Source organism: Falco peregrinus, chromosome 7 (genome assembly GCF_023634155.1).
Source record: "Falco peregrinus isolate bFalPer1 chromosome 7, bFalPer1.pri, whole genome shotgun sequence".
Lineage (NCBI taxonomy): Eukaryota > Metazoa > Chordata > Aves > Falconiformes > Falconidae > Falco > Falco peregrinus.
This window is the reverse complement of record NC_073727.1, coordinates 70,398,561-70,424,893: the sequence shown is the minus strand read 5'-3', so window position 1 is coordinate 70,424,893 and position 26,333 is coordinate 70,398,561. Positions and strand designations below refer to the sequence as shown.

At 33.9% G+C, this 26,333-nt stretch overlaps 1 protein-coding gene across 1 annotated transcript in view; it reads left to right on the top strand.

Moving 5' to 3' along the window:
- CSMD1 (CUB and Sushi multiple domains 1) overlaps positions 1-25,596 on the top strand; it is a 1,203,943-nt gene extending 1,178,347 nt beyond the window's left edge. Inside the window, exons 63-70 of the mRNA XM_013299736.3 lie at positions 1,546-1,657; positions 2,737-2,916; positions 4,647-4,691; positions 9,073-9,234; positions 10,249-10,361; positions 11,096-11,183; positions 18,081-18,213; positions 22,057-25,596. Coding sequence (XP_013155190.2) covers positions 1,546-1,657; positions 2,737-2,916; positions 4,647-4,691; positions 9,073-9,234; positions 10,249-10,361; positions 11,096-11,183; positions 18,081-18,213; positions 22,057-22,216 — 993 coding nt within the window. The 3' untranslated portion in view covers positions 22,217-25,596. The remainder of the gene's footprint in view (positions 1-1,545; positions 1,658-2,736; positions 2,917-4,646; positions 4,692-9,072; positions 9,235-10,248; positions 10,362-11,095; positions 11,184-18,080; positions 18,214-22,056) is intronic.
- The last annotated feature ends 737 nt before the right edge of the window (positions 25,597-26,333 follow it).

The window sequence follows — 26,333 nt, the reverse complement described above, 5'->3', positions numbered from 1 at the left end:
TTTTTAATCCCGGTATTACACAAAGGATGCACTACTTTCATTTTTAATTTTACCTGTAAAATGAGAAAGAAATTGTAACTGTAACTACCTTGAACCTAGACATTATTTTTTTGCTTGGTCTTTTGGAACAGTGAGGAAAGATTTGCAGCTCATCGTTACTTACTGATACCAGAATTGGTAATCTCACAAGAAGCAAGATGACAGAGTAAAGACCAGCCATACTGTGTTCTGCTCTCTACTACAGACATGCTGTGTCTCTTTGGCAGGGCAGAGAGACGAAAATGTTTTAAAATAGTTATAAAGAGATAAGTCTACGAAACCGTATCAGTAATTTGACCTTTAAAAATGCCAGTGAATTTCCCAAGCCACTTCAGGAAGAACTGGTGTTGCATTTGCTGAACTTCTATCATGATAATCTGTTTCTATGCAACAGAGTATATAGTTAACAGGTAGCCACTTCTGAAGATACCTGCCTATTTTTAATGTCCATTGGAGTTCTTCTGTGACATTTGCAGTGTAGAGCAAACTGCATTTATATGTCTGCAAGCTATTTTACTAATATGAATTGGTCACTACTCATTTGCAACCTACTTGCATTTGTCCATGTGATATATTACTTTATTAATAAGTCATATAATTTCAAATAATATTAATTTTGGTGGGTTTATTTTCCCCCCATTTAATCTGATATTTATTGCCAAGATGTTTTATCCAAAGTGAAAGCAATGCTTTACTGATCAGCCTTGCATCCTTAAATATCTTGGCCTGGAGTTTATTCTGGTTACTTTCGTCACTACCATCAGTAAGTCTGTTTTAGTAGAACTTTCCACACAATCTCCCTCTCATATGTTATGAAAACTCTTCATCACGTGCAATTTTGTATCCAGTTTTCATGTTTTTCTATTTTCAGTGGAAATCTAAAGAAAGTTTTCTGTTACTTTACCTTTTCTTCTGAGAAATGTCATATCACAGTTGACCATAAGAAGGCTTTCTGTAACACTACTCTGCTAGCTGAATATCTTGAGTAAAACTTAGGTAGTTTACAGTACAAGTGCAGTGTAAGGAATTGTGGGCTCAGGTTTTCTCTGGTGAATTTGTTTGAGTTCTTCATAGTTTTTTTCTTTTTCCTTTTTCTTCTTCAAAGCATTTTCAGTCAAGTCACACAATGAGAAATCTTTGAAAGAGACTTTATAGTCAAGTTGTGTTGAAATATATGCAGTGACGTACAGGAAAGAGACATCTCAGTCATTTAGTTTGCTTCTGTCACATTGACAAACTAATAAGCTGAAATGTTTTAAGTGTCATTCTTTTCCATGTGCAAAGCCTTGTCAATATTTTTCTACTTACTGCTTTCAAATAGTGACAAAAGATCAATTTTTCAAACTTTTCAGTACATTAAAAAAAGAAAAAAGTTTAACACTAGAAACTTTAAAAAGAGGACATTTTTATTTTTGAAAAAAATCTCTCTAGTAGCTTATCACCATCTTGATATCTGACTATGTGTGATGGATACCTCTTTTATCTAATATTCTGTTTTGATCTTAGGTTGGGAGCACAGTCTTTTTCAGATGCAGAAAAGGTTATCATATTCAGGGATCTACCACCCGTTCTTGTCTTGCTAACTTAACTTGGAGTGGCATACAGTCTGAATGCATACGTAAGTCTGGTTTCTTATCTAATGAATTATAATACTGTGAAATTTTAATAGAGTTACAAAGTGATACGTGTAGAAATTCATAGTAAATTGTATGCTAGAAAAAAGTAAACTGTATTTAAAATGTTATTTTAAAATGTTTTTTGTTTCCTATTCTAAGACCAAAGATGTATTTGGGATATTAATTTGAAGGAAGATTTATCAGATTTTTTTTCCCCATGAAATTCACAATAATTCTTACGAGTTTTACTCAAAAAAGTCTGTCCCCATTACTGCATTAGCTGCTTTAAATTGATCTGTTTTTTTTGTGTCTGCTGGATTAATAGAGAGCAGAAAGTGGCCTCAAGTATGCATGGGGCTATTTGTTGGCTAGTATTTTGTAAATCATAAACTAGAACTCAGCAAAATTCATCTTTTCTGGGCTATGCATGGGTATGCAAATGATTATTGTATTTTACAGCTCTGTGTGGTTGGAGGACATCAAATAAATATTGTATTAAAATACACTCATAAAAGCTAAATGTAATTAATTAGAATGACCTTAGAATCTTATCCTTTTTCAGATTATCTTTGGGTTGTTATAAATGAACACCATGGAGCCCAGAGACGGAAGTATACTAAGCAGCCATATCTGTTAACAGTGTACTATGACAAAACCTTCCTATGGGACCTTTATTTCCATTGAAATTTATAATTAATTTATTTAGCACAATAACTACTCTGTAATTTTCAAAACATTGAGTAGAAGCAATGCTTGAAGCTGTGACAGTACAATAACTCACAGGACCAATCATTGCACCATGTACAATACAATGCATTTTAACTCTTCTGTTTGCTATTGTGATTTAATTTTGGTGTATTGTTTAAAAATATGTGATAGTATCAGTTCCATCTTCCCACAATAATAAAACTGTATGTTCAGAGTGTTACTTTTACAAGTGATAACCATGACATTTCTAAAAGGTGTACAAAGTTTACGTAATGAAAGGGAGTAAGTTGGTATGCATTTGTTTCAAGTTACATGCTCTGATTTTATGGAAACTTTACTACCACTTCTTCTAACTCTAAAAACCCCTTTGCAGCTCACGCTTGCAGGCAGCCAGAGACACCGGCACATGTAGATGTGAAAGCAATAGATCTTCCTACTTTAGGATATACTTTGGTGTACACCTGTCAGCCAGGATTTTTTCTTGCTGGTGGATCAGAGCATCGGACATGTAAGCCAGATATGAAATGGACAGGAAAATCACCTATTTGTAAAAGTAAGTCATTATTCAATTGATATGTTGTGCCCTACTTGGTTGGATTTCATTTTCCTTGGCATTTTTATTTTATATAGTAGGATTGGTTTTTGCTATTTACTATTTAAAGACGCATGTGACACAACAGCTTTTACGCTGTGAAAGAAACAGAAAAGAAATCAAAGTGAACATAGCGTCTAAAACACATGGAGGAAAACAAGGGGGTACGTGTGTGTAAATGCACGGGTACACATACATAAATTTACCCCTAACAACAGCAAAAAAAAAACCCCTAAGCAATATAAAATATTTCTTTTAACTGTACTTATCTTTATGTCTCATATTCAAAGAGCATTTCAATTTATTCAGTGTTTAAAGTATAATTCTGTATTAGGAACAAAAAAAAAGTTATTTCACAGGTTGGCTTTTAGATTCATTCAGGTATGCTTTTTGTCTAAGAAAATATAAAATAAAAAGAACAATAAATTAAAATAAATACATCTTTGCATTCTGATTTATATCCATGTAAATTTAATATAGTTTTGCTAGAGTAACCCAAAGTATATAGTTATGAGGGCTAAATTTGCTGTTCGCATGCATATAAACATGACTATGTTTATATAGTTCCTGGTTCAGAAAAAGAAAACAAAATTATATTTAGAGTATGAATAAATGAAAAATAATCAGATGCCATGGGAAAGATGTTTGAAACATTATTTTTAATTGCAATATGTCAAAGAATGCTAAATAGATTTGTTTGGGAAATATTTGATTTTTCATTAATGTAGTAGACTTTTTGTTTCAACTTTGTTAAAACTTATGATCGACACATAAATATTTATCTTATTCTAGTTCCCTAAACAGGATTTTTCATGGACACTATATGGTTGGACTTAATGATCTTAAAGCTCTTTTCCAACCTAAATTGTTCTATGTAACTAATAATTTGAGATAAATGATCTTGAATGCTTTTTGTTAATTTCCTTTTTTTTTCAAATTAAAGATAAAATATGGAGAAGGTTTCTATAAGAAAGCATTATTTTTTTTAATTGACTTACAGTCTTTAGGTATAATTTTTCTTGAGTGCACTTTTTCTGCTTTCTTAGCCTTTGATCAGCCAGTGAATTTCTGCTCCGAAAGATAAAACACACACAAGGCCAAATCTCCCAATGGGACTGTAGCCTTTTTAAAGTGGCTAATGATATGATGACAGAACTTGATCTGGGGTCAATGGACATAACTCTGCTGAGTGTACCAGAAATGGTGCCAGTTGTGATCCTTTCCCATGATATCTGATCCTGTCATCTTAATCCATCTATCTGGCTTTTGCTGGTTTGTGTCATAAATGTATAAATCTTTATTAAAACAATTTTTACTATAGTTAATATACTATTATTCATAATTAGATACAATATTTGTCCCCTCTATAAGGCTCTCTTTTATAGCACTGGGACTGATATAAAAATTTTAGGCCTAAAGGTATGAAATGCTTGGCTAGCCAAACAACTTTCAACAGTAATAATGTTGTTTACCTAAATTATTTTCTGATAGTTTTGTGTAAGTGTATAGGTTTGAACATTTAAAGTATTGAAAACCAGTTATTTATGTTTTAAATATGGTTCTATTGAATAAGAGATGATTGCATCCATCAGGCATTGTTTTAACATTCTTTTTTAAAAAAAAACAACAACAAAAACAAACAACCAAAGAAATATGTTCATGAAAATGATAATTTGTCTTTTTACTTGTAGGTAAAGGAGTGAGAGAAGTTAATGAAACAATAACTAAAACTCCAGGTTTGTATACAAGAAGAGTTTTAGATCTAAATAAATTAAATTGATTTACACCCTAGACTGTTATGGATAATAAAACTATTTCCAATATTTAACATAAATATTTATTACTCATTCTGAAGGAATATAAATCTTGATATCTTTCATAACAACAGGTGCCATGTAAAAGTTATTCCATGAAATTCTTTCCCAAATATTTTTTTTTAATTTCTACCGTACCAATTTTGCGAATTGCACAAAAAAACCCATCAAGCCAAAAAGGTAACTTATACATATGGAAACCCCAGAACTGGTGTAGCTTTATATCAGAGAGATTGCTATAATGGAGAGCCTTATAATGGGTGTAAACTATAACTGCAGGGATTGAGTTCAGTCAGAGGTCTGCCTTGTACATTGCCAGTGGTATAAGACACCACTAAAAATACCCTAAAAAACAGTTTTGGAAATTTTGATGACCTTCATTTCATGGAAAGTCTCAAGGTATTCTAAGACAGGATTTCATAAACTGTGTGGACCACCACCAGCAGGGAAATATTACTGCTGCTCTTCTGTGCCTCCAAATGAGCATGTATGGAATTAAACTTTTTCTCCTGCCAGTGACAAAATATACAAATACATCTGAGAAATCCTTGATGTAGATCTTCTTAGGTTCAATCATTTTCAGAACATGAAAGGCTTAATATTTTTTTTTACAGACGTATTTAACAATGAGCAGAGTTTTCACAAAATAAATGAGCTTGTGACTCTATCTTCTGAATTTTAGCAAGCTGCAGGGAAAAGAAGATTAATGGTTCACACTCATGGCAGTTCACAGAAGGACTCTGTAGAGTAGATGGGATAAAAAGGTATTTCTGCTAATAATTAACCTTCCTGGTGAGTTTATTAGTGAGAGTGTCAGGTGAAACCATAAATGAGTTTTTCTCAAATGTATTGCTTCTACAGACTCACAATAAAGCAGGATATAAAGTGCATTCATTGTAATTACTATACAGTCTTCAATTATTAGAGGATTCAGCTCACCAACACCTAAAGTGTGCATTAATCTGCTACCACACAGATTTTGAAGTTTAAATGCCAATTTTATCTATCTATCTATCTATCTATCTATCTATCTATCTATCTATCTATCTATCTATCTATCTATCTATCTATCTATCTAATCTAATCTATCTATATCTCAATTCTCCAAATATACTCATTATGCAGAACATCAGTATCAACTCACACTACATCATGTTCCTTATAACTAGTTGTGATAAGTACTATTTGAAAAGCATTAAAAAAATATTATGATTGAAAATTCTAATAGTAGTAAGCAGAGAACTGAAACTGGGTAACAAATGATAGTAATTAACAAGAAAAAGTTTTAAGCTGTTTTTAAAACCCAAATCTGCACTATTATTTGTCTTTCAAAATCGTGAATTCTCTGTAGTATAGAACACTATGTATTTTGGAGCATTTTCTTTACCTTGCTATCTTGGCTTTTGGCAGAATGCCATTTGCTGCTTTTTTTTTTTTTTTTTTTTTAATGGAATGAAGCTAAAGTTGCTAAACTAGAGATTTTTTAAAAGAATAGGTTCATGTTCTGATTTCCCACCTTTGGATATCTGAGTACAAATTATGTTTATTATTATTTTTTATTGAATTTCTATTTTTTTTACCAGAGTTAATGTTTTCATAAGCAATAGTAACCGGTTTTTTATAGTACTGTAAATTATAATTGAGTATAAGTTGCAGCTAACAATTTCTCACAATATCCACGTGAAGTTTAAGAACTACAGTACTCTGCTTCCCATGGTTCTCACTGTTTTGTACAGTCTTTGCACAAATAGCTAGGAAGCTGTTTTAATGAGTAGCCATGGATATCCCTGTTCTCCTCGTGTTCTGAGAATCCATAGTTGGTGCAGTCTTAGTATAAAAATACACAGTTCATTATTCTCATTCTGCCTTGGCCCACAGTGGGTGGGAAAGGCAGGGACATTGTAAGGGCTTGGCACATGACAGGGGAGACAGAAATCTATTTTCTCCCCTACTGATTCTGTCCAGATGCAGCAAGTACAAATTCTGGAAATACTGAGTCAATTGTACTATATTGTAAAGTTTAACAGCATTTATTGACAGAATGGTTAGAGAAAGTAGATACTGAGGATGTTGAATGTCACAAAAGAAGTATGGTGTCTGCTCCCTTATGAAAGTCATACATAGTACCTGTTAGGTTCATACCAATAACACTATATGTTCACCAACATGAGAATAACTTCAGACACACTATTTTAATTAAAACCAAAGACAGATAACAATCATTTTAATTTAGTTTTAAAATGCCAGGTTTCAAATTTACTGTAGGTCACTACAGAGGCAAAGCAAGGAGGAATAAGTAGGAAAGAGTCTGAAAGAACCTTTACAGAATTCATATTTTTGCAGAAATTATATAAATCCTAAGGGCTGTGAGATACCAATTGAAATTTAGTGCTTCAGATTTTTAGTATTAAGTTGAAGTTACCTTGTGTAAAGCCCCAGTCCTAACTGACTTCTGCTTTGGAAAAGGAAAAGTTAAGATTCTTTGAAGCTGTTGTACCTCAAAGTCACATAGTGGGTCTCCAGTCCCTTGGAATCAAGTGGTGATACAGACAACATACTAATGATGCTTTGAAATCATGCCACATTGAACTTGAATGTTTGTTTGTTGCTTTTGCATAATTAGAAGGCAAAAGACATAGAAGAAGTGATGATCCTTCACCTTTACGAAATATGTACTAGGAAGTGTAATAATATGATTAAGAGACAGTCAACAGTTAACCAATCAACAGATTTTCATACGTACTGCCTGTCAGTAAATTTTGTTGGAAATATATGGTATTGTTGACCTGAATTTCTTTTTTATTCATTTTTGCAATCAGTGATTAGGTGACAGGGGAATACCCATAGAAATTTTTCAAAATAGGTACATAGCGTACCTGCACTGATAAATTACCTTCAGCATAGACAGTTGCCTTTACACATGCTCAGAATTTGATAAAATGCAAAAAATATAATAATTTTTTTAAAAGGTTTAATTAGAAGAGTTTGAAATGTCTAATATCCCTCTTTAGCAAGTATCATTTGTAGTGGTCATGGATAGTAAGGGTGAAGTTTAATAGTTGCTAAGGCTGTCATTTTGTCAAGCTATCATGATTGGTTAAACAGTTCTTTTTATGAAGTTTTATTTTGATTCTTAAAGCTTTACTTCTCAAATTGTAATGCTAGAAAGATCTTAGAATTAAGTGGAAAATGTCTATTTTCACTTGTCAGAAGCTGCCAGGAAACACTGGGTGCTGCCTGGCCAGGAGGAGAACTGGAGTCTTTCAGACAACCGAACTGTTTAATGTAACTGTCATGTTTCGAGGAAGCCTTCCCCAAATTTTATAACAGCAAAATATATGGGAGAAATGTAGCAATGCATAGGGGAGAACCAAATGTTCAAGACATGTAGCACCCTGTAAATGTATCTGACATAAAATTTTCTCCTAAGAATTTTTTACTCTTGTTCGTTTCCTTTTCAATTAATGTTAATATCATACTCTTGAATGAGAGACTTTTTCTACTCTGCTGGTGATATAGCCAAATATTTTAAACACGACATTTAATGACATATAAGTACTTTACTTTTTCTATATAGAGGAAAAACATCAATAACATCAAACAAATCACCCAAATACATATACTTCTTCCTTTAGTTCATGCTTCATTTTATAGATATTTTTACTTCAGATTATTTGAACTGCAGTTTCTGATAAACAGACCTTTATTTTAAATTAAAAATGTGGCCTGCTGTGGCAACTTCACTGTTCAGAGGTGCAGTAATATTGTAAGGAGAAAAGGTGTGGTATCTAAAAATGACCGATGAAAAGCTTGTGCTAAACTGTATCTGGAATTCAGTGAATTCAGTTGAATATTCAGGTTGATATTCAGTTGAAAATCACACACAGTGCTGCTTTAGTAGGTTCATGAAATAAAAGGGATGGTCTAAGACAGTGCCTCCTTCCAGGAATCTCTGACTTCAGAATATTATTCTCCTCTTTTTCATCATACTTGAAAGCTACAGAGTTTAGGGGAAGAGTCCATTATTTTTCATAGTCTTGAGGACATTTCACTGAAGCACACAAGCTATGAAGTGTGAGGTTATTTAAGACCATAGAGTAATGGGCAGTATAACATAGGCAATTATGTGGAAAGGTCATTAGATATATTGTCTTTACTGTTGTAAAATTTTTACTATAATACCTCCTTAGAACAGTGGATTGCTGCTGTAACAGAAAAAATGAACATAAATATGACTGGAAAGATTGCTACTTTGTTGTAGTTTACTCCTTTCTTTGTTTCTCTTTTGCCCACGTTTATTTAGTTCCCTCAGATGTGTTTTTTATAAATTCACTGTGGAAAGGGTTTTATGAATATTTAGGAAAAAGACAGCCTGCTACTCTGACTGTTGATTGGTTCAATACTACAAGCAGCAAAGTGAATGCTACATTCATTGAGGCATCCAACATACAGCTCAAACTATCAGGTAGGTTTAGAATTTGGTGTTAAAAAAAAGCTGTTCATTTAATATTTTTCATCTGTTCAATTTTGTTTTATTTTATGCCAAACACAAAATGAAACAAAAACTTTATGTTTTCACTAAAAATGTTTTTCTGCTTATTTTGCAAAAGGAAAGGTCCTAATGTAATGGTCCACACAGATTTCAGTCAGTTTATATGAGGTCACCCACCTATTTCCCCCCTTACATTTCAAATAAATATTGAGGTAGGGTTTTTTAATCTCAGACTGTTGGATAGTATTGATATGTTGAACTCACAGGTAATATTGAAGTGGCAGACAAAGTGTATATAAGCATTTTAAGAACTGTACCATTGAAAAGCTCCATTATTCAATACTGATTAATATCTGCTTAAAAGTAACATGGTCTTGAAAATGGCATAACATAAAGTAGACACAGATCATTAAATAACTTTGTAAATTATGCATACTTTTTCATCAACATCATGCATTCCTTTCTGCAAATCTGACTGTGAAGTTCTGATTTAGCCTCTGATCACGGTTGTATTTCAAAAGAGGATTATGAGCTATCAGTACCTTCTAAAGTCAAGGGTTCAAAGAGAATTTCAGTAGTTGGCTGCCAAATAGCAAATTTTCTTTCACTGCGCCATCGATATTTATATAGCAATATACTGCTGTAATATCAGTAAAATGCATTTTTTTTTTCCAATTCAGGGAAATTCCAGGCAAGGAATTTTATCTGTATTCAGAATTATTGAAATACTGTACGAAAAGAAAAATATTCTTGCACATTTCTTTATAAAATTAAACAGTACAAACCCACCTTTCATCCTGTTATCAAGTAAGATATGGGTGAAAGATCAGTAAAATAAGATCCTGGTATTAAAAATTTTGTCAGTACAGAATGTTTTCTACAAGATATTTTAGTTCTAAAGCAATACGTTTAGCTTTGACAGGATATTTGAACAAAGTGGCTGAAAAATTATTTAAAAGGCACGTGTTACTTCCTTTATGTTAATAGGTGTTTACAAGAAAGAAGAAACCCATTTGCTCTTGAAAGCTTTTCAGATTAAAGGACCTAGTGACATTTTTGTAAGCAAGTTTGAAAATGAAAACTGGGCACTAGATGGTTATGTAAGTAAATAGACTGCTATGGATAATGCTTGCTGAGTTTAAAGTTTGAAATAATTTGTGATTTCCTAATACAAATATCTCCAATTTTTTATATTACAAATATGGAATGCAGCACTCTAGACCTCAGTGTAGAGAACACATTATTTTTCTTTTCAAAAATTTGTATATAATCTTATGTCTGCCTCACTCTCGTTATAATTTTTAGTTTTCTAAGGGGAAATTGCAGTGAATGAGCTCATTTTGCCATGGTTTTTCCTTGTTTTCTTATATGAGAGTGGGAAATTTGCCTTTAAAAATACTGTCCTTTTTTAGTTTGGTAAACAGTTCACTGTAATAAAATTACATCTAATCTTGATGAAAAAGAGTGTTATTTTACTCTTTATGGTTCCCCTTTGTGCCTCATGTTGTTTTCTATGAAAAATTATTTTAAATCTGACAATTCAGTGGACTTATGTATCAATACAGTAATTCAATTATGTGTATGCCAGATAAAGAATTTTAAAACCCAGCAATATATATCATATATTTTAAAGTAATTGAAGGTGTTATTTTGAAACTTTGTTTAATACTGTTGCGCACTTAAAATGATAAATATTGTATAAGCATAGAGAGTTCTTAAAGGATAAAAGTGAGAATCTGGGATCTGTAGATCTACTTTAAGTCAGAAAAATAAGTGGCTAAACTTTCTCATTTATTTGTTATAGAAATCTTTTTTCTGTTTCAACATATTTTAGGTATCCTCAGGGCTTGAAAGAGGTGTTTTTACCTATCAAGGTGATATACATGGAAAAGACTTTGGAAAATTTATGCTCCAAAGACAAGGTAAACGCATTCATAGAGCTTTAATATGTATAATATTTTTGGGTCTTGCAAGAGTGGATTCAACAAATGACTGCTATCTAGCTGAAGTAAGCATGTTTATTTCATGCTATTGCTATTATAAAAAATATAGTGAAATATGCATATTTGAAAACAGTTCAGATCCCAATTTAACTCTACTTAACCTTCACTATCTCATGTTTTCTAATATAGCAACCTGATAAGATGACTACAGGATGCTGCTAAAGAGAATGACATTGCAAGTTTGCTTTTCTGTGAATGTCTTTTTGAAAGTAACAGGTGTGTCATGCAATGCAAAGACATTTTCTTTTCTGATGTCTAAATTGCAGGCAGAATCATATAGGAAATTAAAAGAACAGAATCAACACTGATTTTAGTAGTGTGATTTGGAGAGGACTTGTGGCTGGTGGATGTTTGCAGAATGTATATGTATTTAGATGAAATTCTGTGTCACTGTAAGAATGTGAAATGAGTGACTGAGGTATATATTACAGCTATGGACTACAAGTGCTTCAGCAGCTGGTGAAAAACTAGTTATTTTACTCATAAAATGATTTTTTCATAAAAACTAATAAAAACATAAATATAAATAATACTTATGGCATATTTAATCATGAAATATTTTTGGCAAATACCAAGTGCAGACATCTGCATTTCTGGAACCTGGAATTATTGCAGAGAGGTCAAATCATGGTATATATACAGCAAAGTACTAGGCTAGGAGGAGGAGACAGTCTAACCTATATCTCTATAGCAGACTGCATCTACATTTTATAAATTGCCTTGGTTCCAATAGTTTCGTTGGTGCTGTACCCAATGCCCTTTACAGTTCTGCCAAATCTCCCTTCTCTTTTTTTGCGCTAGTAACTGCTGTAATAGCAGTTATGCTGTGGATTTGCTCATTTTGGCCACCTCTCAAATTGCCATGTATGTTTAGTCACAAAGTGAGGAAACCTTAGTCTTCGGTCTCAGCCTAAGAACTGCCAGTTACTGAAGCTAAACACAGTTTTCAGAGTAAACTGTGTGGGACGGATTATTAGTGTGTATGTACTTTTGTGTAAACCTTATTACTGAAACATCTAAGCTGCTTTTTCTTTCTGATGTTGACAAGCACACTGTAAAGGTAGAGCATCTGTCCTGTTAGCAGCCTATGATATCTCAAAAGAGTGAGAGTATGGTTTGTTGGCTTGGTTTGCGGCAGGTGAGTTGGCGGTGTTTCTGTGTTGTTTTTTTTTCTTAAGCCCAGCCAAAAAAGTTATCCATAGTTTTCCAGCTACCTAACAAAATTTGGATCCATGTGTTTTAGCAGTGAAATGAAAAACTCATGGGGGTAAATGAAGAGCAAGCAGAATGACGATTAAAGATTCTCCAGTGGGTGTATTCTATGGTAGTGGAAAACATTCTCCATATTGCAGTGTAAAGTTGCAATGTGAGAGCTCAGTTTGTCTGTTCCGAAGGCTAGTGAGGAGCCAGTGTCCAAGTTACACATGCATTCCTAGGCTGAGGGGCTCTTGTCTTCAGCTTTGACATGCAGAGAGCTTGCTACAAATACACATACTGTCTCCTTTAGAAGATTTCTTTATGTGATTGCTAAATAGATACTGATATTCTGTAGGTTGTTTTCCTTCTGCTGAAGAACCTACAGCTAAAAGGAAACAGCAAAACCTCAGCCAACACAGGTCATAATATTTATCCATACCCTCTTATATTCAAGGATAACTTGCTTGGTTTTTAAAATCTATTCTGTTCATATTCTATGAATGTTCTGCTAAGGTAATGATCTCATATGTCCTCCAGCTGAAGAGTTAAGATATTTCCATTTCTTCAGGCAGTTAAAGTATTTGCTGTCTTTATACTAAACCGGAAATATGCGTAAACTATGCATGAACTGGTGCATACATAATGTAATATGAAATTCTTCACCTGTAAGCATATTTCAAAGAACAGAATTTACTGAGAAATACTCGGTTAAGTGTGAAAGACATTGGGTATTTGATGAAGAATTCCATGTCACACAATACTAGAGAAAGACCAGGCTTAGTGTATATGCTGCCTTGGAACTTAATGACATGAAAACAGAAAGAACTTTTTTGTTTTTAAGTACTGTTTATCCTCTTTCAGAAGCAATTCTGTTTGCTTGTAGCCTTAGAGAATAACCCCAAGGGCAAAGAGATCTCTGTTACCAGTCTGCCAAAAGAGTTAGAACTGTATCTGAGCCTGCTTAAGGGGCTCACATTATGACACCAGATTATTTAACCTGTTTTGCCAAGTAATCGGTCATTGCTGGAGGCTTTTTGTTTGTTTTGTTATGTTTTAATAACTTAGTCTCTAAAGGCTGCAACTCTGCAGCTAGGTTCAGTTTCTGTAATTGCTGGATATCTGTGCCTCACCACTACAGTCCTAGAAGATGTTTATTCTAAAATCTCAGCCTTGTTCATTCCAGTCTGGACTGTCCCCTAAAGGTGTATGAAAAGGTGGCTTTGTGAGAAGAGAAACTTACTTCACCAAATTATTATTTTCTGATCTTTATTTCCTCTGGGGAAATACAACGATCCACTTCTCTTTCCTTTTTATTCTTCGAAGTACTTTTTAGCTTGTCTAGATTGAGATAAAAAATATTGAAAAGAAATATGAAATATGAATAATTATTTTGCATTTGTGATATATTAGATCAATGGCTTTGATCTGATCAATTCTTAAAAGCACTGAACATCATAACACGTGAATTTTAACTTTCATTCTGTAAAGGTGTCATACTTTCTCTCCAGATCATTTTGCACAGCTTTCATCAATCATGAAGAAACTCTACATCTAAACAGGATACTCACAGCTTCAGAATGCAAAACAGTTCTGCATTAGCTGACGCACAAGTAGATAGGACAAATGGGCTGTGAGACTCCATATTAACACACTGCTCACACCCATTGAGACACCCAAAGAATTTTTGCTATCCAGCAGTTATCAGTCAAGTGAAAAAATTCCAGCCTGTGTTGCTCCTTGGAAGCTGCTGACTTGCTTTCCATGTTGGTATTATTTCTCTTAAATCCTTGAGCTGCTAACCATCCTTGTCTCAGGAATTACTCTTTTATCTGTAATTCTGCTTTTCTTATTTTGCATGGCTTTCGCTGTCACACTTTCTTCCACTTCAACACTTAGTAAAACAGCTATGCTGTACTGATGTGAGACAATTGAAACCCTGGGCTAGGAGTTAACAGGGAGAATGCATTTGAAAACTCCAAACAGTGATAAGGAAATGCTCTTAATGAATATTTTCTTATTAAAAAATACTAATTTCTAGCATGTATAAAGGGGGAAAACTCAGTAACCACCTAAAAGGTAGAAGTACACAGCCTGCACAATAATGACTTCATTGTGTATTACCGGAATTTGAACTTCACCTCACTGCTGCTTGTTTTAGGAGGGTAAAGGAACCCCTGTTATTCTGTGAAATGTTTAAAAACCATTTACAATCTTACTGAATATCTCTCTATTAATAACATGTTGACCAGTGACAAAGTATAGCTTTTTTAATTAAAAGGAAACCAAACTATCCTTTGGATATATATTTTTTTGTCTATTAGCATGCAGATATGTCCACTTTCCTGTTTGTTGCTGTGATAGTAATTAATATCTAATTTAGAGCAATAAAATAGGTTTACCTATTTCTCATCATGATAATGCTGTCAGAAGATATACAAAGTTCACATCAGGGTATGTTAATCACAAGAAGCTCTGAATTTGATTGTATAAGTAGACCAGATTGTGATGAAGCTATACTGAGTTTCATACATGAATAAAATTCAAATTACCCAAAACTGCAGCAAATTTTCTCTTCAACAATGAAAAGAACACCTAATGCACAGTCCAGACCTGATCAACACTCCTCTGATGCCAATTAAAGGCTATAAACTTCTTTTAAAAATGTCAAGCTTGGTTACCCTAAATGTGTTTTTTTTAAAAAACTGTAGTGATATAGAATATTCAGTTATCTCCAATAGGAGTGTTGGGTACTAAATATTAAATATGAGTCAGTTATCGAAGACATAACTATATAGATTATCTAAATGTAAGTTTCTGCCTAGTTTTAAATATTGAGTTACACAGAAAAAAATTGTAACATTTTTAAAAATTCCATACCAAGAATTGCTTATTGTCAATTTCAAACCGTTGTTTTCTTTTAGCTGAATTCTGGTTAGATATTTTATAATTTTTCTGCTACTTCAAACAGATACATTAAAATGTATATATCATATGTGCCATGATAATAGTTTTGAGATATAAATTAAGTTTGTTGGCCATAAATATTTCTGTTTGTTTTGGTACTTGGCTGGAATTTTAAATAATAATTGGAATATCAATTCCAGTTTTTTTCTGATACAAGATGACTACAATGAATTTGATCGTTGCCATATTTTTTATTAATTACTCCAAATAATTGGAAAAACAGCTGGGGATTTTTGATAGTAAAGGATGAAGGCAGTGATAACTGCATGCAGCTTTTTAAACTTCTATCACTTCTTCTCTCCAATAAAAAATTCAAAGGAGCATATCAATTAACATTTCTTAAACTTTTCTTAACTGTGGTAACTACTTGATTCTATCTGTATTTAATTTAATTTGCTTGGAGAATGTCTAGTACATGTGCCATACAATACAAATACATATAATTATGCTAACAGGCGTTCCACACCTTGAGTCTTGGGACAGATACTGGGTTACTAAACTCCAAATATTCTTATAATACACTGGTTCTACTCTAAAACAGTTCAATGTAATTAAGATACTGCACAATAGTGTGATAAAACTAATAACATGATCCCTCTACCACAATAGTAGGTTTATTAATTTGAAAAGATTTTCAGAGAAATATACAGAAGTCTGAAATCACAGAATTACAGAATGGTCAGGGTTAGAAGGAACCCCTGGAGATCATCTAGTCCAACCCCCTGATAAAGCAGGTTCACCTAGAACAGGTCACACAGTCTCGTGTCCTGGTGGGTTTTAAATGTTTCCAGAGAACATCATGGTGGTAAAATACGTTGAAGTACAGTATGTTGTCATGTTTAGTGATCAAATCTGGCAATTCTGAAATACCTGGGGGGGGGGGGGGGGGGGGGGGGGGGGGGAGGGGGGCTGTCTTCATTTCAAAGGGAACTTAATTACTTCCTAGAATTCAATATGTTTTGTAAAACAAATTGCAGAAAAAGTGTTATAATATTAACAATTGAAACATAGAATCATAGAATGGTTTGGGTTGGAAGAGACCTTAAAGAACATCTAGTTCCAGCCCCCTGCCATGGGCAGGGACACCTTCCACTAGACCAGGTTGCTCAAAGTCCCATCCAACCTGGCATTAAACACTTCCACGGATGGGGCATCCACAGCTTCTCTGGGCAACCTGTGCCACTGCCTCACAAGCCTCACAGTAAAGAATTTCTTCCTAATAGCTAATCTAAATCTACCCTCTTTCAGGTTAAAATCACTACCCTTTGCCCTGTTGCTACATGTCCTTGTAAAAAACATCCCTCTCCAGCTTTATTGTAGGCCCCCTTGAGGTACTGGAAGGCTACTATAAGGTCTCCCTGGAGCCTTCCCTTTTAAAACATCTTTTAGATGTAAACCACCTAAGGTTTAAAAATACCTAACAGAACAAAAATTTACCTCGTTCCATTTTTGCTTTGAGCTTGAACTGCAAGAAATCATAGAATTGTTTCTTCTTTCTCAGTTTTGCAACTTGGATATTTGAGCAGGCTGCTGAAAACAGTGCAATGGCTGTGCCTCTGCTATATAACTGGTTTGTGTAGAGTCCTGAAAAGACTGATGCTGTTGCCATCAATAAGGTAGTAGCGGTTTGAGAAAGTATGTACTGGTGGGCTGTAGCATTTCTGAATGGTAAATACAGGGTCTTTTCTTCTTCTTTACTAGCATCAGCAAAAATATTCCAGAATAGCAAGTCCAGATGTCTGTCCTAGCCCCATCCTTGCTGTACTTTCCTCTGTCCTGGTCTCTCCTCCTTGGATAGTATCTATATATTGCTCTCTGAAGAGCTGTGAATTCAAACTGGCAACATGGAGTTGGGTCTCAAAATATTATTTTTTTTCTATTAAAGTTTTCTGTATTTTTCACTATAAAATTATTTCTATCCTGCGCAATCTGAATTGTCAAGTTGACCATCATTAACAATGTCTTTCTTTATACTGATGGGAAAATGAATTCTGCAAAATCCTTTACAGTCCAGGTTATCTTCTTGTCCACAACAGGAGCCCAGCAAGGCCATGTCTTCCGTGATTGCCTTTGTATCCCCTGCACCTCAGTTTTATCCCAGTGCAAACCCTGCTGCCAAAGGCTCTAAAACATGCTCATGTCTCACCTGTAAAAGGGGTTTGCAAAGCAGCCAGGACATGCACACAGGTGCACAGCCTTGGGAGTGCTATTGAGCTAAGCAGAATCATTGTGGTTTATTGCAGTATCTCAATTTTCTCTTCCTTTTTCATGTTTGATGTGGTCACACATAGCTTGTTCTTAATATTCTAAGCTGAATATTAAGACTGCAGGCATAGAATATTTTTGCAGTGTTTTTTTTTTTTCAGGATGTTTATGGCTTAACTCCATTAAATTAGAGGCTTATGAGAGATGTAGTTCATAATTCTTTTATTTGCTGAATACTCTCATAAAATAATTTTGATAGTTATTGATACATTATTAATTAGTATTATCATGATTTATGATACTCATGCTATTTATTTCATGGTTTTGAATAGAATTATTTTATCAAGACACAATTACCATTTTTCTTCATTTTTGAATAAAAAGAGAACTGTGAGATAGGAAACCTGGGAATTTTATTTGTGCCTTTTTTTTTTTTTTTTTTCATTTCAGGTCCTTTGAGTGCAGACACAGACCTTTCAAATCACTATTATGGTACAAACAGCAGTTCTGTTGCAGCTGCCATCCTGGTACCATTCTTTGCTCTAATATTATCAGGGTTTGCATTTTACCTCTACAAACACAGGTATTGTAAATGTTACTTATTCATATACATGTTTTACATATAAAGCTTTTTTTTTTTTAATTTTGATAAGTAAGTGTAACTGGAGAACATAATGCTAAGCTTTCAAGAATATCGTTACTTTAGAAAGACAAATATTTCTAAATATTCCCATGAAGGGATTCAGTGCAGGGCAGTTCTTAATGGTGAACAATTAGAAAAATTAGTCACTGTGTAAATAGCAAAGACCTATCAACCTTCTTGGTTCGTTAAGACTGAAACAGATTGAAATCTCACGTCACGTTTTATTTTTTCATGGTAGTGCTTTATTAAATTGAATGTATGCTGCTTCTTTCAAAATGCTTATGAGTATTAATTACACAAGCTGAAAAATCTATAAATCCCGTGAGGGAACAGCCCATAATGATACCATTTACTGTACGTGCTGAATAAGCTAGTGGATACTACTAGAATTGGCATCACTTCAGCTCATATGGAACTTTTATATGGCATTAGATAATATAATAAATCTAACCATCTTTTCTGAAATTTGATTTAGGAGCCGATACCTATGTGTCTTTTGAACATTTGTTCATTCTGAGTGCTATTTGGCTAGAGCTTTCTGGAACAATTCTTATTGTTTTATATTGAGCTATAATATGCTGTGACCTCTTTGTGTTATTTGCAGTTTGCAAAATGCCCTTTAACAGAAATGCTGAGTTTTAATAACACACTTTCAAAACTTTGGTTCTATAATCATGATACCAAGAGTGTTATGTGATTGTAAGAAAGCACATAGACAAACTGAAGTCCACCATTTCCCTGTGATGGACTAGACTTTCTACCTATCTCTGCATTACATCATTTGGGGAAGAGAAATTGCGGTGGAGCTTGAACTTCTGAACTCCAGTTAAAATGATACATGTCCTGAAATGTAATACAGACTTTTGTAGAAAAAAACTGCTCAGGAAGAGCTGTGAACTCTGTCTCAGAACATGTATGGTAAGATGCCTTCCTGATGCCTACAGATCAGCATTCTCAGATAGCTCCTGTTCTGCAGCACGGGGAACCCAAACAGCAGCATAAAAGCACAGGCATTATGATCGGGCAAAAAGATGGAATATAAAGAGAACAGCGCTGTAACTTAACTTTGCTCTTAGAAAGAGGAAGCAAAATTAAGAAAAAAATAATAAAACTGTATTGTGACATAGGGGTACAATTTGTGGTTTATTCTATGAAGTTTGTTATGTCCTACATAAGCAGTGGAGATTCTGTTTTCTATTTAGTAGAAATATATATATATTTAGTAGAAATAAAACTTAGTCTTATGAGCAGCTGTAATCCCAGTGCTTATGGTACTGCTGATGCAGCATTGCAGTTCTGCCTACCTTAATCTAATTTAAATGCATTAGATATTTGAAAAAGATGTTACTCATAACTTAGCCTTTCAAAGAATATTCTTCCTTTTTTTGTATTTTCAAACTATTTAGTCTGTTAAACCACAGTTTTTAGAGGAGTTATCGGTATCATATTTTCATCAGAAAATTGACAAGTTGATTATTGATGTAAAGTAACTGTAGGTCACCTTTATTCTCTTCAAAACAAGGGATGCTCCAAAGGAAAGAGAACCGAATCTGTGACACTTGAAGGGGCTTTTTTGAAATTAACAACCAGAATAACAACATGAAATTTTTACCATGATGTTGTGCCCCTAGAGACCCTCTATATCAGGGAATTTGAAGGTCTTCTTAGGGGACAATTTTACGGATGTTTCTGCTGTGCCTATGTCAGATTAGTATTACCTAGTTAGAACCACGGTTGTTAAACCTTTTTTACACGGTTTATGCACCTTTTATCTGAAAGATGAGGGTTGCTTCAGGAATGAAGATAGCATCTCAGTGTTTCTAAACAAAATTAAAATATATTTAATTACCTACACTTAGGAAAGCTCCTAGTTAAGATTTCTAAGCACGGTTTGTTACTTCTAAAATGAAAATATGCAAAAAAAAAATATTTATGAGTGACAAATTATTGGTAGGTTGTCAGTTTCCATTACTGACATCTTTCCAGTGATAATTTTCCTAAACCAGAATAACTTTCTAAAACAGAATTTGATATTCAAGAATGCTTTCCTGAAGTTTTACCATGAGATTCTTTTCTAATTACATGTATTAAGCAACCAGGTGTCTACATTTTGCACTCCTTCATTGACTTACTTGCTCTATTTCAATTACATATGTAAAACTATATACTGAATGTCCCTTATATATTTGTTTATATACTTTTAGATGCTAAGAGGTTTAAGGTTAAAGTAGTGAATTATAATACAAGAGAATACAGTTTTACCGGATCTATCATTAAGTCTGCACAATTCTGTTTTATTTTTCATTTAATTATTGGCTTAATATATTCTAATGGAACTTTGTATAAAAATGTGAACATCCTTGAAGTTTTGATAGGTTATTTGTGGTGGTAAAACACTATCCAAAATAGAAGAGTGGTTACTGAAAGATAATTTTTTGTATCCTTTGATATTCAAATGTCAAAAGTTATGTGACTGTTAGTCAGGATTTGATTACATATGTTTGGACAGATAAAGTATCTGTCACAGTATTTATCAGATTGTATTGTTAGAAATATTTATGGTTGTAAGCAGGTGTGCTATGGCAGATCTATCTGGAATAACTGAAATTACTGACTAGAGAACTGAACAGAAATCTCTGAAGTTTACTACCACTAGCAGTACAACGTTCTGGATGCTTGCTATGTCAGTGCAAGTTGCCTGATTGAAGCTATGCTGGCTGACTTTGCATTGACTTAGATTTAGTAGTACCCAGGAGACCTGTTACAACAGTTCAGTGGTGCAATGCTAACTTTCTGCTCTGGAAAGGTAGTAAAGATCTGATAGCAGCAAATTACTAAACCACTTCGTCTATGTTTGCTCAAAAACATCTAAGTCAATAAAGTCTGTGATTGTCTTGTTTATCTCATCTAAATGCCAAGGTGCTACTGAAAGGATGAATTAGGAGCCACTCACTCTCATTTTTCTATGTACACCTTGTCATCTACTCCATTCAAGTAATTTAAATTGACAATTTGTATTGATCTTCATCAGAACATTTGCACAGATGGTCCAGTTGCCTTCCTACATATACCGTAAAATTAGTGTGGGTAAAATCACAAATGTCCAGTAAAGTTAGTTAGAATATGCTTGATGGTGATCAAAATAAATTCACCAATTAAAGATGCTACTATATTTTTGACATGAATATCAATACTTCAGAAAGACAAGGATATATAGTTGGAAATTGGTAAGATGTTAATTTATTAAAGCTGGAATAAGTGTTTCCACTCTGTGTAAAGTTTATTTTATGGTCAGACTAGCAACGTAAAACTGAAAATGTCATCAGAAAATACTGTAATTGTTACTACTGAAAGAAAATACTTAAAATGTTATCACTTCCAACTTTACTTTTGTTTGTACATTTGTTGTACATTGCTTTACATTTGGCTGCCAATTTTGGCACTAACACAAGCTATGAAATTGTAATTTTTTCCACGTTTTTATAAAGGATAATGCAAACCTATATTTTGCCCACATTATGTCTATGCTTTGTAGCATCAATTTACCCATTAGGAATTTGTTTTATTCTCTTCACGCTAAGAAAAATAACTTCCAGATAGATTTCTGTTACTTTTTAAGCCCCTGCAGCATGCTTTATGAGTCTCTTTTTATCACTTTTAGACAGAGTCATGCAACTTGTGTGCACAAGGTGGAAACATTATAGATGAAATTTGCAATAGCTATAGTATGTTTATTTTTAAGGGTTACTAATGATTATTTCTTGTTTGTTTTTTTTTTCCCAGAACAAGACCAAAAGTACAGTACAATGGGTATGCTGGACATGAAAACAGTAATGGACAGGCTTCATTTGAGAATCCTATGTATGACACAAACTTAAAACCCACAGAGGCAAAGGCTGTGAGGTTTGATACAACTCTGAACACAGTTTGTACAGTGGTATAGCCTTCAGTGCCCAATATGACTGATTCATAGCCATACCTCTGATGGACAAGCAGTAATTCCTTTGGTGCCATATACCAGTTTCCCTTCTTCTCTTGGCTTTGCTGCTGTAATCTTTAACATCTTCTGTCAGTCTACATGCAGCTAAATTTTCTGGTAAAAACATGTCAGTCTTCTGGGGATCAGACAAAGAATATTTTTTCATCTTAAGGGTGGATCAAAATGCCTGGCTGCATCTGCTTCAAATCAAGGCACACTTTAAGGAAGACTGCTGAGTCACGCCACTTTGTCATATTTAATGCCTCAGACTTTCATATTTGTATGTGGCTGGATGCCTTTCAATGCATACTTCTGGGCACTTGGATAAATCCTTTGAGTACTGTGACAAATGATAGCACCACAGATTTTCCCCAGGAATATTCTGAAGAAATAAAGCTCTCTTGAAGGAGAAGACAACCTTCCTTGAGGTTGCATACACCTGCAAATGCTTTACCATTGAAATCTTGCTAAAATTAAAGAAACTTATAGTGTATCTCATACATAGGGCGATTTGCCAATTTCCCAATCAGCCGTTATATTGCAAAATGTTAATGCACAATTTTTTTGCACTAGAGTGTTATGGCTGACTGAGTAAGATACTGGTAAAAATATACAGGGTTTCTACACACTGTCCATTGTATATAGACATTCACTTACTCTTTGCCAAGCAAAACATTATACAATAAATTTAGATGGAATATTAAATTATGAGCCCATGGTTAGCACCGGTAAAAAAATTGTGCGATAGAGGAGAACATTTATTTTGTCAATTTTTGACTAAATTTCTTTGTAAACATGATTACAAGTCACTGGAGACTTTCAGCCAGAAGAAGAGCCCATTTCTAAGAAATTTTCATTGCCAGTATTGTTTTCTTCTGAAATCAGTCATCAAACACCATTGTCAGTATCATACTATTTAACAGCAGGGGGGTTAGCAGCTATTGCTGCTTGCCATGTACAAATGTGAATAGTAATTTATTTTAGATAGCTCATAAAGCCTGTGAGCCTGTGCTCATAATACAGTCTTCCCTTTTGCATTTTTTTCCATTTTTTCCTGTAATATGACATCATTTTCTGATGTTACATGGAACTAAAACACATTACAGTAGCATATGTAAACCCAGTGAAAATTGTCTATAACAATCTGTCACTCAGTTTCTACTTTGAACAGGGAAGTATTCAACTATCTTTGTTTTCTGTTTCTTTTCAGATTTTTTTAAACACACTGCTTACTGCTTTTGTACTTCCACAGTTTGATAGAGAAAGTTTGACAACTGTAAATATGAATGGTTAAGTAAATCATTAATATTTGCTTAGAATTAGAGGTTTTATTGAATGAAAACAGACAAAGAAAGAAAGAATGCCATTGGGCAGATTAATTAAACTGAGTTTTAAGATCTGGAAATTACAGGAAATAATGAAGCAAAATCTGATTTTAGTCATACACATTGAGCTCAGAAGCCAGGAAGGTTGCTTTGTTTTTTAAAAAAAATCAGGGTTGTTTTTTGTTGTTTTGTTTTAGTTTTCTAAATTTCAAACTGTCCTAATGTCCAGTTGCTATCAAAAACTGTAGAAAAATGTTTCTGAACTCCATATGTGTGTAGGTCTGGCTGTTATACATAAACCAAAAAGGTAACGTAAGCCCAATAACAGGTTTTTCAGCTAATGCTGCAGAACAGACAGATAATTTCACAGGTAACCCTTGGTCAGCTTAACAACTCTACGTCTGTTAGATGAAAAATACCAGCAATATAATACAGTATTGTAGGGCCTCCAGCTGTTATATTCTTCATATGAGCAAGAAACTCTGAAGAAAATTTAATAAATAATCCTTTCCAGTCAGTTCCTTGTTCATTTTGTTAGTTGTTTTTGGCTTTCTTTTTTGCTTGTTTCTGAGGTTTTTGTGCAGTAAGATTCATTTGTCTGTCACATCTGACAGCCCTTCATGTTTTCTGAGAAAGAACAAAGTCATCAGATCAAAGCTGTTGTCCTGATCCTCCCCCATGTAGAGGAAGTCCTTACGTAAGAGCTTCCATAGGAACAGTGGGACAGGGAGCAAAGCCGTTGAGTGATTTACGGTTTTGACAGGTATTCAAAATTGACATTCATGCTCTGGAAGTTTTTCTGTGGTGGCAGTGGCAGAAAAAATTTGGAGTATTGAAAACAAGCGAAGCAGCCATTATTGATACTTTCTACTCCTGCCCTTACAGTGTATTCTTCAGTGGCCTGTCTCACCATGACCACCATGGAGTGCGCTGGAGGAAAGGTCCCAGAAAAGAGAATAGTTAAATTATTTGATCTTTTGTGTCAGAGAGCCCAGATCCTGTGAATCCCTTATCCAGTGGTTCATTTTGGGAAGGTTATGTAAAGAGTGTTTATCCTGAGTGGTGTTTGATCAGGGACACTCAAAATTCGGGCACAATGACAAATTATCCTAAGATGTTTGTTTGGAGTATTGGTTAAACAGGAGCTTCAGAGTGGAACCTAAGTAAAACAAAGCTCTTGTAGTTTTATCAGTTCTAACCACATCCTTCAAATGCCTCTCCTTCTCTGCTATGTTTGAGTCTTCTGTCCAGGTTGGATTTCTTTCTCCTGAAGATATTTTACAGAGAGCTGTGCATGCATGCACTTATAAATGGTGCTTCATCAGGATAAGACTTAAAATGTTGTGCAGTGGCCAGGTAATGGCAGCCAGGAAATCTGCTTTATGAGATATATGCAGAAGACTTTTCCCCCAGTGTTGACCAGATCATTATGATGGGCTAATAATACATGCTATATATTTGTTTTTTTTAAAAAAAACAGGTTATGTGCTTCAAAGCTGTTGAAAACTGCTGCTTGTATCACACATCTTGCCTTTCTCCAGGCTAGCTGCAATAATTTTTTTTCTTGTGTAAAATATTTTGTAAACAAAGAAAAGCTGTTATTAAAGGAAAAAAAAAAAAAGGTGGGAGGGTAAGGGTGGGGGGTTGGGGAAAAACGCTGGCATTACGATCAAGTCAATCTAATTTTCATTCCCAGTATTTCATTCTGCCATTTCACTACATGCTGCTGTGATATGAAGTAGGTGCAAAAGAACTTTTTGTACAGAGATATATTTTTTATGAAGAATTTGTAAAATTATTAAATATGCTGTACTTTTTTGATTAATGTAGGTAAATTGTTAAAAATAAATGTTTTTACAATACAAAAAAATTGTAATTTTCCCAATAATGTAAAATTTACCATCTTTAGCTGATTTTCAGTTCTGATCCTATTACACATGTATTAATATTAAAGTGGCCTGTTAAAGAGTATTCTCTTTGGCAAAAAAAACCCCAAAACTATAAAAGATTGTAATATAGCCTGTGCAATGCCACTTACCTTGAAAACAAAATCAGAGTTCTAATTAAATATTTAATTTTAGATTTTCAGCTTCCGTGTGACCTATTCTTATCAACTTTTTTCTTCTATTTATTTTTATGCTTTTAAATCTCAGATACTGATTTTTCATTACATTAGATTGTTCAGTAGAATCTGAAAGCTTCCATGTTCCCAAGCATTATGTAACTTGGCAAAAGTTTTCAGGTGCTGTCTAGTGAGATGGGATCTACCTCCTGTTACCTTACCACTCAGATATTTTAAAATGGGACTTAAATTCCCAGAACATTTGGGGTTTTTATAAAAAATAAGCTGTTTGGTCTTCCACAAACTTGCATCCTACCTGTGGAAGTGATGGATCACATGGATCCAGAGGTGTTTCCAACTAACATCTGAGAGCTAGTTCTGCAGTCACCTAGACGGACATTGTTCTACTGAAATGATAATACATACGTAAAGATAGCTACATATATTAGTTTTTTCATGATCAAAACCTGAAATTCTAAACATTTTTTTTTAAATTACTTGGCATTCATGTAAAGGATTTATGTATTTGATTTGCTTGTTGACAGCTTAAGAAAGAATAAGGCAGGCTTCAAGAATATTCTGCCCGTTATTCCTTTGGGAATCAGTAGTAGTATATGACTGTGGTTCACTTTTAGAAAAAACTAAGATAAGTGCATGTCCTTGCTCCCTTTCTGATCTTCACAATGTGTCCTTG